Source organism: Antechinus flavipes, chromosome 1 (assembly GCF_016432865.1).
Source record: "Antechinus flavipes isolate AdamAnt ecotype Samford, QLD, Australia chromosome 1, AdamAnt_v2, whole genome shotgun sequence".
Classification (NCBI taxonomy): domain Eukaryota; kingdom Metazoa; phylum Chordata; class Mammalia; order Dasyuromorphia; family Dasyuridae; genus Antechinus; species Antechinus flavipes.
Genome location: NC_067398.1, coordinates 608,816,540 through 608,829,791, shown reverse-complemented (window position 1 = coordinate 608,829,791; position 13,252 = coordinate 608,816,540). Strand labels below are relative to the sequence as shown.

The 13,252-nt window shown below is 36.0% G+C and overlaps 1 protein-coding gene across 1 annotated transcript in view; it reads left to right on the top strand.

The window, feature by feature from the left end:
- Positions 1-13,252, top strand: part of EXT1 (exostosin glycosyltransferase 1) — a 345,301-nt gene that overhangs the window by 326,776 nt on the left and 5,273 nt on the right. Inside the window, exons 9-10 of the mRNA XM_051971013.1 lie at positions 6,205-6,365; positions 7,990-8,161. Coding sequence (XP_051826973.1) covers positions 6,205-6,365; positions 7,990-8,161 — 333 coding nt within the window. The remainder of the gene's footprint in view (positions 1-6,204; positions 6,366-7,989; positions 8,162-13,252) is intronic.

The following is a 13,252-nucleotide window of genomic DNA, read 5'->3' as shown; positions in this document are numbered from 1 at the left end:
TGGCAAAGTCATTGTTTGATAGTGTATACAGCACTCTGTACTTACAGCCCTCTACCCCCCTCCCTCATAGCTACAAAAAAGGAGTGTTCCATCCAAATTGATCATTATAGTTGCTTGGAGGCAAACTCTTCTGAGTGGTTGCATTGATCTACCCAGGGGTTTCTGTCACACTGCTTTCCTGACTCAGGAAAGAAGAGATTTTTTTTTTTTTTTTTTTTTAGAAATTTCCCACAGTGTCATTTTTCAACCTATCATACTTCTGTCAATGGCCCTGCCACTACCTACCCCTACGAGGGCCTTTCCTTCTTTGTTATGGGTGTTAATTGGCTCCTCATTTGCATTGCCCAGCCTCCCTTCTCTCTGCCCTCTCCTAGTTTATTTCTAAATGACCCAGCTGTCAGCAGGGGAGTTGGGCCCTGAACAGGGGAGTTCTAGAGGGGCCCAAAGGGATCTATTTAACATTATCTTCTAACCATGCTGTCCGGAGAAAACAGTTCCACCCTTCTTTAATTTTCTTAATGTATGTGCGAGTGTATGCTGCCTCTGTTATGGAACATTATTCCTGGTTCTAAAAACAGTATTTCTGCCTTGGTACAAGTGTTGATTTTCTTTCACCCACACAAGAGCAAATGGTTTCACTTTAAGTCTGAGATGGAGATCCCTGCTCTTTCAGATGTTCAGATATTTGTGCCAAAAATAAGATTGCACTAAAAGAGAGCATGAGGGGGAGAGCAAGAAGAAGAAAGATAGATATTGTAGAAAACCAATTTTTACAACTAGGATGAGTATTGATCCCTGAAACCTTTCTTTAAACCATCGGGGAGACCAAAGACAGTTATATAAAAATGTAGTATATTGGAAATACATTATTAATGGTACCTACTAAAAAGCTTAGAGATTTTGCACCTTGTTCTTCTTTTCCCCTTTTCCTTTTCATTTTTCCTCTTCTTTCATAAGCTTTTTCTTTCTAACTAAACATTAGCATTTGCTATCATTCAGTCGCTAGTCATCTTTTGGCTTTTTTTTTCTTTCTCGATAAGATTCACTGTTGGTGGAGCTCAGGGACCCACTGTCTCTTTTTCACAGCCCAAATGATGCTTTCGATTTCCATAAGATGGAGTTGAACAGACTTCATAGCGAAGTGCTAGAAAAGACAAAAGTGTTCAGGCCCATCTTGATAAAATATTGCTATTTCTGAGATGAAGAAGGAAGCTCCTGAAGCCAGTTATGTTGGAGGAGTAAAGTGGGCAACTAAATTTTGGAAGAGGAAAAAATGTGTGGAATCCCTGATATGGGATGGTACCCATTGCCATTTGACTACTGTTGTCACTTAGGAACATGGCATTGTCACACATGCTGAAAATTCTGTTGCGAAAATGTGATCAGGAGTTTTTGGTCCCTACCTGCTTCTTCCCCTTCCCCAGCTCTTCTCTCCATCCTCCAGGACACAAATGGCCCTCCTAGGGTTGTGTTTTGTGGCTCATGATACAACAACTTTTTGCCTCTGTGATGTATACACGTTTCATGTCAAATTCTATTCTCAGAGTAACAGTCCCAAGCACTGTGTCACATGCTGAGAGGGACATTTGTTGTATGTGCAGTAATTAGAAGTCAATGTGGGTTGAAAATGATATGAAGATTTAAGAGGCTGGCAGGCTGATTTGCTCTTCTTGCTGATAACTAGAGTGGTAATACTGCTTAAAATGATCTGGGATGAAGGTTTCTTTCCTTTTGTTTTCATTTCCTTTTATTTTTATTTATTTAATTCTTTTTGGCTTCATTTTCCTTTATTTACATGAATAGGTTTGGGGCTTATTCCTTCCTCCCCCAAATAGTTTCAGCTTTTTAAATGTCTCTCCTTAGTAAAAGGACGGATATTTATATTGCATTCTAGAAGGGATATTAGGCGTACTTGGTTTATAGTTATTTACATTAATCTGAATTGTTCCAAGTGATCTAAAGAAAACAGATGTCAGTTTTTAAGAGAAAGGGCCCTAAGCTGACCTTTGATTCTTTGATATGCTAATGATCTGGATGAGATCTGAATGATCACAAGAATAACAATTTTATCTGAATTTCTCTTAACTTGCTTTGAAATGACTTGAAACAGCTTGAAAATGATAGGAAATCCATGTGATAAAAATACCCCTTTGGGCTTTCCAGTTCTTGCCAATGTATATATTTCTTTTTGGGGCCATAAATTAGTATTTTTTTAAAGTGATAATAGTGAGTATGTTTCTCTGAAGATGAGCCTGATATAATTTCCTCTTTATGCTGGGCCATTTAAATATTAAACACCAGAAACAATGTAGAGGTTGTGACTATGTGATTTAAGTATCTCAAGAGATACTGGAGATTTTCATGATGCCTCTCAATCTTTAGATTCTTAGGGAAAAAATGTGTTAAATGTGGAGTCAGAAAGACCTGAATTCATACTCTTTCTTTGTAGTCTAACCCTTGTGTTATCCTCTTAACCTCAGCCTCAGTTTCCTCATCAGTAAAGCAACGATAAAGCACCTGCCTCCCAGGATTATTGTGAGAATCAAATGAATTGTGTATTTATATGTGTGCTTATACATACATGTGTATGTATACACACACACACAAACACATGCATGTTACACAGGCACATGCATATGCAGCTAGATAGAATGCCAGGCTGAAGTCAGGAAGACTCATACTTTATGGGTTCAAATCCAGACTCAGACATTTATTAATTGTGTGACTTTGGACAATTTATTTAACCCTATTTGCCTCAGTTTCTCACAAGTTGGAGAAAGAAATGTCAAACCACTCTAGTATCTTTGCCAAGAAAATCCCAAATGGGTCACAAAGATTTGGACACAACTGAAATGACTGAATACAGCAAAACTTTATATATGTAAATATGTGTGGGAAGCACTTTGCAAATCTTAAAGCATCATACAAGCATTAGTATTAACCTAAGTAAGTTTTTTCTTGAAAACAGCATTTGATTCGAAGCTATGTAAATAAGGCTTTCTTGTTACAGTAGAATTAGACTATCTATTAAAAGTTTAGGATGACAGCATTCTACTCAGTCCTCCTGCCTCCAGACCTCCCCCCCTCCAATTTCCCCTGCATACTCTTGCCAGATTAATCTTTTTGATGCACAATTTTGATCAAGTTAGTCCTTTATTCAGATACCTACAATGGCTCCCTGCTGCTACAGAATAAATCCAAATGCCTTACCTTGGTTTTTAATGCCTTCCACCATCTTACTTTAATCTTCCTTTCCATTCTCATCATAATAATAACTACTGATGTTTCTGTAACAGTTTATTCTATGTACTTTATATGTGATGTCTTTTTTGAGCTTTAAAATAACCTCATGAGTTAGTAGACATGTATTATAGCCCTTATTTCATAGGATAGATCAAAAAGTTTAAGTGACTTGTTCCAGTTCTCCTTAACAGTAAATGCTAGGAAGGCTTAAACCAAGATTTTCTGACTTCATTTAAAATTTTTATATTTTTCAATTAAAAAGCATTCTGTCTCTCTGTCCCTTTCTGTCCCTGTCTCTTTTTGTCTCTTTGTTTCTCTCTCTTTTTTCTTTCTCTTTTCCACTTCATTTTAAAAGAAAACAAAACTCTATAATAAATATGCATGGTCAAGCAATACAAATCCTTACATTGTACTTGTTTTTATGATGTGATTGTTATTGTATAAATTGTTCTCCCAGTTTTGCTCACATAATTTGGCATTGGTTCAATAGCGTCTTCTTGAGACTTTTCTGAATGCATCCTTTTCATCATTTCTTACTGCACAATAGTGTTCCATGTTATTCCTATATCATAATTTGTTCAGCCAATCTCCCATTGATGGACCCCCTCTTTCTTTTCTCTTTCTACTAAAACATTCTACTCCTATATGTAGGTATGACCTCTGGAACGCATGGCTAAACATTAGATGGTCTCATTTCTGGCCTTTGCCATATCCATCATTGAAGCCTCCATTACATGAAGTACATCATTTATTCTGTTTCCTCAGTTGCAAAATACAGCTGCCCTTCCTGCCTGACCTGTGGGGTTACTGGGAAGATGAGATGAGAGAATAGACATGAAGATGCTTTGAAACTTCAACTATGACTAGTAGCAATAATTGTTAGTAACAACAATTGAATTATTATTGATATTTAAATATTAGTGGGTATTTTTAACTAAGAAGATTGATTGATATTACTAATGAGAGTCATTATGGTGTAATAGACAGAGACTTGACTTTAAAGACAGGAAGACCTGGTTTCAGGTACTGTCTCTGACATATGCTGGCTGTGGAAACCTGAGCAAATCATTTAAACTCTCAGTGCCTCCAGGCAACCATTTAATACTGTACGTTACAGAACAGCTTCTAACCTGCTAGAAGATCATTGGATTATAGATTTAGAACTGAAAGAGACTTCAGACAACAATTCAGCTAGCCCTGCCTCCTCATTTTGCAGATGAGGAAATTGATCTCTAAGGACCAGAGAGATCAATTCACTTGTCTGTTGTCATAGAGGGATTAAGTGACACATCTGAGATTCAGACCTCTGTCAGTCCTCTGCTTTCAAATCCAGCACATTTTCCATTGTGCAGCATTACCTCCTATTGAGAGAGATTCTTTCTTTACCAGCTTATCCCAATGAAATCACAGGTCTAGTCCCTTCCTCACCTCCAAAATATTTCTAAACAGCATCTCCCCAGAGGGTTCTGCCTAGAAGGATCTTAATAAATGTTAGCTTGTATTAACCAATCTTTGGGTTTTGAGTGATCGTTTTGATGATAATAAAATTGGATCAGTCGTATAGAGTCATTCTCTCTAAGGTTCAATCCATTGATTAAAATTTATTCTCTAGAGGCAGTACTTCTAGCAAGCACTGAGAATAATAGGAAAAGAAATCTGTGTCCTCCCTGATGTCTGCCCCAGAATATTACGTAGCTAGGATCTATGATTCACAAATCTTCAACTGGCTAATTAAGGAGATGATTTAATTTGTGTATTGTATAAAGACATTCGATCACACTTCTTGTGACCTTCTCAAGGGGAATTTGTCGTCATTCTGTCATATAGAATATGTCATCATTCTATGAGTGATCATTCTGGCACAAATAGCCATTTTTCAGTTATTGTCCAACTGTCCGTGACCCCGTTTGGGGTTTTCTTGGCAAAGATATTCATTTTATACTTGAGGAAATTGAGGCAACATGGGGTTAGATGAATTGCCCAGAAACTATCAGCTAGTAAATTCCTGAGGCCAGATTTGAACTCAGGAAAATAAGTATTTCTGACTCTTGGCTTAGGGCTCTATCCACTATTCCATACTTTTTCACTATTCATGAAACAAGAGTCTGTGCAACGTTGCAAGATGATTTCTAAACACATTCTATACATTAGAGTAGCATTTTAGAACCAGAAAAAATCCTACTGACCCAGATTTTACTTTTTTATTTACTACCTACAAATGACTCTTGAAAGCAGGATCACTACTTAGAAACTCTAATTGGCCAGGTTACTGTATATTCTTGGAACCATTGTAGATGCATTTTCTTTATCAACAGTCACCAAAAAAAGTTTAAATAGATTTTGTTGTATATGATTTCTAAATTTCACTATCTTATATCTTCACCTGCTAAAAACACTGTAGTTATCATTCTTAATTATGTTATCCTCATATCAAAATTCTCCTATTAGGACTTGCCTTTTTTTAAATGATTTTTAAAAATCCATTTTATTTGAAATCTGAATTGATTCTGTTTTACCAGGACAGTATAGCCAGGACACTAATGTTTGCAAATTTATTTCCATTTAAATTGATAGTTACCAAAAAAAAAAAAAATTGATAGTTACTTTTGCCACAAAGCGGGAAAAACAAAACAAATTACAAAAAAAAAAAAAAAAAAAAAAAAAAAAAAACAATAACCAATATGGTTTTTCCCTGAGAAGGCTGAGTTTCTACAAGGACTTCTCTATGAATTTCTATTTCAACTCTGCAATGCTCCGAGCTTCCTTTAACAGAAAACATAAAAATGTGCATAATCACAGGGCAAAATGTCAAGTAGTCAGTTTAATTTACTGATGAATACATGGAATTAATGTTTTGCAACAGTCCCGGGATTTTGCATTCTGAATTAGCAGGGAAGGTAATGTTTTGTTGACACTTGTTAACATTGCTGATTACTTGTTTGGCTTGTGTTTTGCCTGCAGGTGGATTTTGCCTTTACAGTATGGCAGAGTTTTCCAGAGAGGATTGTAGGGTACCCAGCTCGCAGCCATTTCTGGGATAACACTAAAGAACGGTGGGGTTACACATCTAAGTGGACTAATGACTATTCCATGGTATTGACAGGAGCTGCTATTTACCACAAGTAAGCAAATCAGATGGGGCTCTTCCGGAATGTTGTATCAAGTTGGGCTCTGGCTGCAGTCAGAGCTGAAACTTGGCAGCCATGTTCAGATCACTTGTGGGAGTTAATTAGTTAACTTCTTGGCTCAGCTTGGATGTCCTGGTTGCTCTAATTTGTATATAAAGAAACCTCTTAGCATATTGTCTTCTTATTGTTTTATTGTATAGTAATCCCAGCATGCTTGGGGAATAAGTTATTACAGTTAATTGACTTATTTTTTGTTGTTGTTGTTTATTCATCATTATCTTTATGGTTGCAGTTTTTATTGACAGTCTTTTCAAGAGAAGTCCAGTAGAAGTCATAAATTCATAGGTTTAAAGACAGAAAGGAAGTCAGAGGTGACCTAGTTAAACCTCCCATATTTTATAATTGAAGGAACTAAGGTCTATGGAGATAGAGGGACTTTGTCCCACCTCTTGTTGGTAGTAGCCCAAAGTAGTCCAGCAGTTACTAATACAGCTATGTTCAGATAACTTCAATTCTTAATCTTAATTTCACTATCTGAAAAATGGGGAGAATGATACTTGGACTAACTTCCTCAAAGGGTTTTGGAAATACTTTATTAACCTTCAAGAAAGTGATTTATTAACCTTCAAACACTATGTAAATATGACTTATTTTTAATTAGGGATAGAAAAAAATGTGTTATTAATTAATATGTTGCTTTCCTGTATGCTAAGGGAGGAAATGCCAACCATAATTGAGTCTTTGATGACTGAGGATCATTAAGGACCTTGAGGTTATAACTTCAAATATCACTTGACAATAGACAGTTATTAGATTATAGGATTTAGAATTTTAAGGGATCTTTGTGACCATTTGGTTCATCCCTCTTCATTCATCATATGGAAACTGAAGCCCAGAGAAGTTAGGTTTGGCCCAAAGTCATGCAACTAGGAAGGAGCAGAGCCAAGACCCAGGTCCACTTCAAATTAATTTTCCTTTACATTATACCATTTTGTCTTAGTCCTTTAAATATATAAAATATAGATTATATCCTGTGCCACTTGAGCTCAAAATACTCCCTGTATATTTTTCCCCAAAATAAATTTGTAATATCATTTTATTTCTCTCTCTTGAAAGTAAAGTCGAGAGGAAAAAATTCTGGTTAATTGAAGGTCCAGCTTATTTAGCTGCAATCAATCTGAATTCCATTTTCTTGTTTGAAATATTGGTACTATGGACCATATGTTGTAGAATAGTATATTCGTAATATCAAGGACAAGGGTAGCCATGTAATGGATTTCTTGGGTAAGAGATGCTCTATATATTGCTAGGATTTGGTTTGAATTTAAATTACATCCATGGAATCATAAAGCAAGGTCTTTCATAGTAAATAAATAACATGTAAGTTATTCCTCTTGCTATTTTCAAGTGTTCATATGTACTTCCCTAATAGATTTGACCTGAAAATATGTTAGCCTGGGTGAGCCATCACCTCTGTTTTTGATCCATGACAAGCCAATTATAATGATTTGTTTTGGGGTTCAGCTGGCTTATATGACCTTTCTGTATGTGTGAATCACCTATCATCCCAAGATGATGTCTCCACATGAATTGTTGTCTTTCTACTTTGGTTTTGTAGATATTATCACTACCTGTACACTCATTATCTGCCAGCCAGCCTGAAGAATATGGTGGACCAGCTGGCCAACTGTGAGGACATTCTGATGAACTTCCTTGTGTCAGCTGTGACGAAACTGCCTCCAATCAAAGTGACCCAGAAAAAACAGTATAAAGAGACAATGATGGGGCAGGTGAGGGCAACTGGAACTTACTTTTCTCTTTTTTATTAACAGAGGCTTCAAATATTTTCATAGTAAAAGAACTCTTAAGATTTAGCAAGGTCTTGCTAGTTAGAAGAGTGACAAATTCAAATTAAACAAGTCAAAATCTAAACAACTTCAGGGAGTTTAAATCTACATATGAGATTGACCCCAAAAATATGTCTTTCCTTTCCAACCATATCAAAAAAGATAGAAAGGAATGAAAGAAGGAAGGGAGAAAGGAAGAAGGAAGGAAAAGATAATGAATGAAGGAAGCGAAAGAAAGGAAGGAAAGAAAGAAGGAGAGAGGAAGGAAGGGAAAGAAGAAGGGAGGAAGGAGACAGAAATGAAGAAGGAAGGAAAGAATAATGGAGGAAGGAAGAGAAAGAATTAAATTAAAAAAAGAAAAAAAGAAGGCTACCTATCATCTGAAATAGGACACAATATGAAAAGACTTTTAATAATTCTCCAGAGTTTCTATAGTTTGTTATCTCAAGATCTGAATAGTACAAGAATTTTATCTGTTGAACTTAAGAGTCAGGAAGCCCTCAGTTCAAATCTTATTTCTAATACTTTCTAACTGTGTGATCTCAGGAGATTTCTCATCTTCTCTGAGCCTCATTTCTCTCATTTTTTAAAATGAGGATGTTAGACTAAATGACCTCTAATATCCCTCACAACTCTGAATGGATAATTCTATAATCTTAATTTACATAAATTAATTGTAAACTCTAGGACTAAGCAAGGAGGATTTTAGTCTGCCCTACCCAGCTAGAGTGCCTCCCAGTATACTCTTAGAGCCATCTTAACTGAGCTCAGAGAGGTTCACCCTCACAGCTACAGTATGATGAATTTCATTTGTCTACACAAATGCTCAGAAATTCCAATTCAATTCAACAAGTTTTTATTACATGCCTTCTATATGCCAGGCAATATAGCAGGTGCTGAGTACAAAGATAAAAATGAAATAGTCTCTGTTCTTAAAGAACTTAGATTCTACAAAGGGAAAACAGGATGTTACACAGATATGGGAATACTGAATAAGACTATGTATTACAGTAAAGATGGAATTTGGTCTGCATAAGTGAAAGAAGTGCCTACATGGATTAAATTACAGGTCCTTGAAATGTTGAGGTATTGTGGCTAGTTAATTTGATCCATGGATAATGACAGTTTCTTTAACATAGACTTATGGGTACATTCTGATTGTGGTTTATCTTAATTTGGGACAGGATCATTAACAATCCCAGTAATGGGATTTAGAGATTTAACTCCCTGCCTATGTGTCTCATTTTTAACTCATGCTTGTGATCCTGATTTAGAACATGATAAATTAATGGTCCTCCATTAAAGCCTTGCTCATCACAGTGTTGAGGTGACCCTCAGCTCTCAGAGCATGCTCTCCCAGGTCCTTTCAAGCAAAAAAGATTTTAAATACTGGCTCAAAGGAATCTATCTTTTTAGAATCCACCAGAATTTGGGGGCATAGGGAAAAAGTTTCAGCTATAAAGTCCAAGAACCTGGTTTCAGGTCCTTGCTGCTTACTACCTGTGTGATTATTTTTTTTTTTATAAGCAATTTAATCCTTTTGACTCTCAGTATACATGGCATCTGAGACCCCTTCCTAGTCCAGATCTATGGTCCTATGACCCTCTGAAAGTTAGTAGATCAGCCACCACTAGGTGATAAATGAAAATAAGTAATAACGACCCTTAGACTTTATGACCATTCTAACTACTATAATGATGTTGGCTGAGTCATAGGAAAGGAGGCATATGGTACATGATGCACAGAGTGAGAATTTGGGACAAGTATTTTGAGAAGGGGAATGCCTTTAGCAAGAAAATCATAAGTCTTATGAATTTTAAATTGCTATCCTGTGTGTGTGTGTGTGTGTGTGTGTGTGTGTGTATGTGTGTGTGTGTGTGTGTGTTAAAGAGAAGAGGTAGGGAGTAGGGAGGCAACTTGAGAAAGGAAAATAAACCCATGTATGCCCAGAAAAATATTTTAAAGTTTTGAGTTCCAAATTCTATCCCTCCTTCCCTTTCCTTCTCCACCAAGATGGCAAGCAGTCTGATATAGGTTATATACATGCAGTCATGTAAAACATTCCTATATTATTCATTTTGCAGACACCCTACTCTTATAAATTTTATAGATAAATCCAGATAAGTCTAGAAACACCTGACTAGGCTTTGTCAATTCCAATGAGTTACACTTGAACATAAATATAGCATCTTAACACAACTCTATAGCTCTGTCTGGACATCTTGTGGTAGTAAGTAATTGAAAATAATGTAAACTGTTTCTCTTTCATTACAGACACAATTTAAACAAATCTAAATATTTTCAATTTCTGATTTTTTCATTCATTAAATATGTTTTGATAAATATCTAATTTTTATTTATTGTAATTTGATTATTTTTTTAAATGTCCAAGTTATAAATTGCATAACTCTTGGTATATATTTTGTGCCTTTTCTGGTGGCTTGCTAAATTTGTTCAATCTAAGAGTGCCAGTTCTGATTATACTCAATTTTAACACTATTTGGGACCATATCTGAATTTAGCCAGGCATGTCTAGCTATTCCCACATTCTATATTTGTCATGTACAAAAAATACTCAACTTTTGTTCATCCAGTTTTTCTATCTTTTTTACATTATGTGACACCCTGGAATGGTCACTCAGTCTAGTGGCCACAAAAGCTTCCTTTTCCTTTCATTTGTCATCTATTGAAATAGTCCTTTTGTCTTATTTCTTCTGGCCCCCTCTGCCTGGAATTGGTTCCATTAGTATATCCCATTCTTACTTTTCCTTCAGGGTCTCTGGGTCAAGGTGGGGAACAGGTTAAAGTATTAGCCCTGACAATAGTGAGGAAAGAAAGAATATTTAATAATAGCTCATATAGAGGGAGAGAGCAACATGGAAAAGAATGGATAGAGAGCTGGTCTCAGAGTCTCAAGAAGACCTGGATTTAAGCCCCATCTTTGACACAAAATGGCTGTGGAATGCTGGGCAAATCATAATCATTTCCTCAGGATCAGTAGTTTCCTTTTTTTAGGAGTTGCACTGATGAAATCATAGATCTAACCCAAAATTTGTGTAGAATTTTAAGATTTGCAAAACTCCTTCCTCTTAAGAATTTTATAAGGTAACATATACAGGTACATTATTATCCCGATTTTATAGGTGAAGAAATCAAAGCTCAGTTTGTATCAGAGCTAAGATTTGAACTGAGGTCTCTCTTGACTTCCAGTTCTTTGTCCCTTAACCCCAACTCAGTAACTGCTTTTTTTTTCCTTCCTACCACCTCTGGTGTAGAGCCAATCTCGTCCTACTCATATCTGATAACAAGTAGCCCATTCTTCTTATCTCCAGGACCCTTTTCCCCATCCTGAGTTCTGTTAATGAAATTCTCAGACCAGCTAGATAATATATAATAGTTCGTTTATGTAGCACTTCAAGCTCTACAAAAAAATTTACATACATTATCTCATTTGGTGAATAATATTTTAGAACAGTCCTCTGTATTCCCAAAGACATATTTCATTTCTGAAAAAAAAGGGATTTGTGTGTTTAACATGTATGCTTATATGTATGCATGTTGAGAGAGGAATAGCTGTGAGGCAATCTTTTAAATGGCTTTCATAAAATCTGTTATAACAGGAGGTTGATTTGTTTTGTTATGTTATGATGGGGGTTTTTGGCTTGTTTGTATGCCATGGACCCCTTTGGCATTCCTTTTTGGAAGTCTGTGGACACCCTTCTCAGAATATGTTGTGGTGGGGTTTTCCCCATCCAAGTTCGTAGACCCACCAAAATTTATCTGTCAATCCACTTTGGAATTGTTAGCCCTACTTTAGAGTTTCTGCCCTAAAAATATGTTCAAAGGGCTCTGTGGATATGTCAAGGAAAGAAGAGTAGATGAGAAGCTGTGAGACTGAATTCTAGTCCACAATGACTAGACCTTGTTGCCCCTGAATAGGGGCAAGGGAAAAGAAAGACCCTGAATAGCAATGAAATATTCTTTTTTATATTACAATGCAAAATAATGATCATAGAATCATAAATTTAGAACTGGCAGGGTCAAGTCTGACCCCTCAGTTTATAGATGACAAAACTTGTATCTGAAGAGATTAACTAACTTGCCCAGAGTAAAACAGCTAATAAATGTCTGGAGCAAGATTCAAGTCCAATTATTCCTGCCTCCTATTTCTGATGCTGTGTTACATCTTAGAATGGCTTCCTTTAAGTCCTAACTAAAATCCCATCCCCTAAAGCACGCTTTCCCCAACCCCTCTTAATTCCAGTACATTCCCTTAGTTATTTCTTATTTATCTATCATATATGTAACTTTCTTTGTATATAGTTGTATGTTGTTCTCCCCTCCCCTACCTCCACTCCCAATAGATTATAAGGTCCTTGAAGCCCAGAACTGTTTTTTGCTTTTTTGTTTCCACAGTGATTAGCACAGTGCCTGGCACATAGTAGTTACTTAATAAATGTTTACTGAATTGAATGAAATAAAACCAGCTATCTAGCTCAGGACCAAGAAATATCACCACTTTATGATGACAGAATTTCCGAGCTCTAGGCAACTAATTTACACATGAACATTTACAGCACAATCTGTTCGTAAATCTGTAACTGCCTCTTAGATATACACAAAGTTAGTTTGTTGAATACTTATGTCACTCACACAAGTAAAAAAAACCCACATATATCTTAAAGATTAGGACCAGTGTTCCAATTCTCTTATACTTTTTACCTAGATGACTTTGGTAAGTCACATAATCTCTCCAACTCTTAGTTTTCTCTTCTGGCAAATGAAAGAGTTCTATATTATGGGATCTGACATTCTTCCCAGTTTTTAGATCTATAGTTTTATGACATCTTCCTTCCAGAAAATAATTTAATTCAATTATAAATTGGGCAACATTTAAATGGTAACAAGTTTTACTTAGGCAAGAAAGCAAACTACTTTGGATTCATCTAAACCATTCAATTAAAGTTTCTTAGGTCGGATATTTGCATGATAAATATGCACATGGAAATTTGATCATTTATCGATAGAAGACAG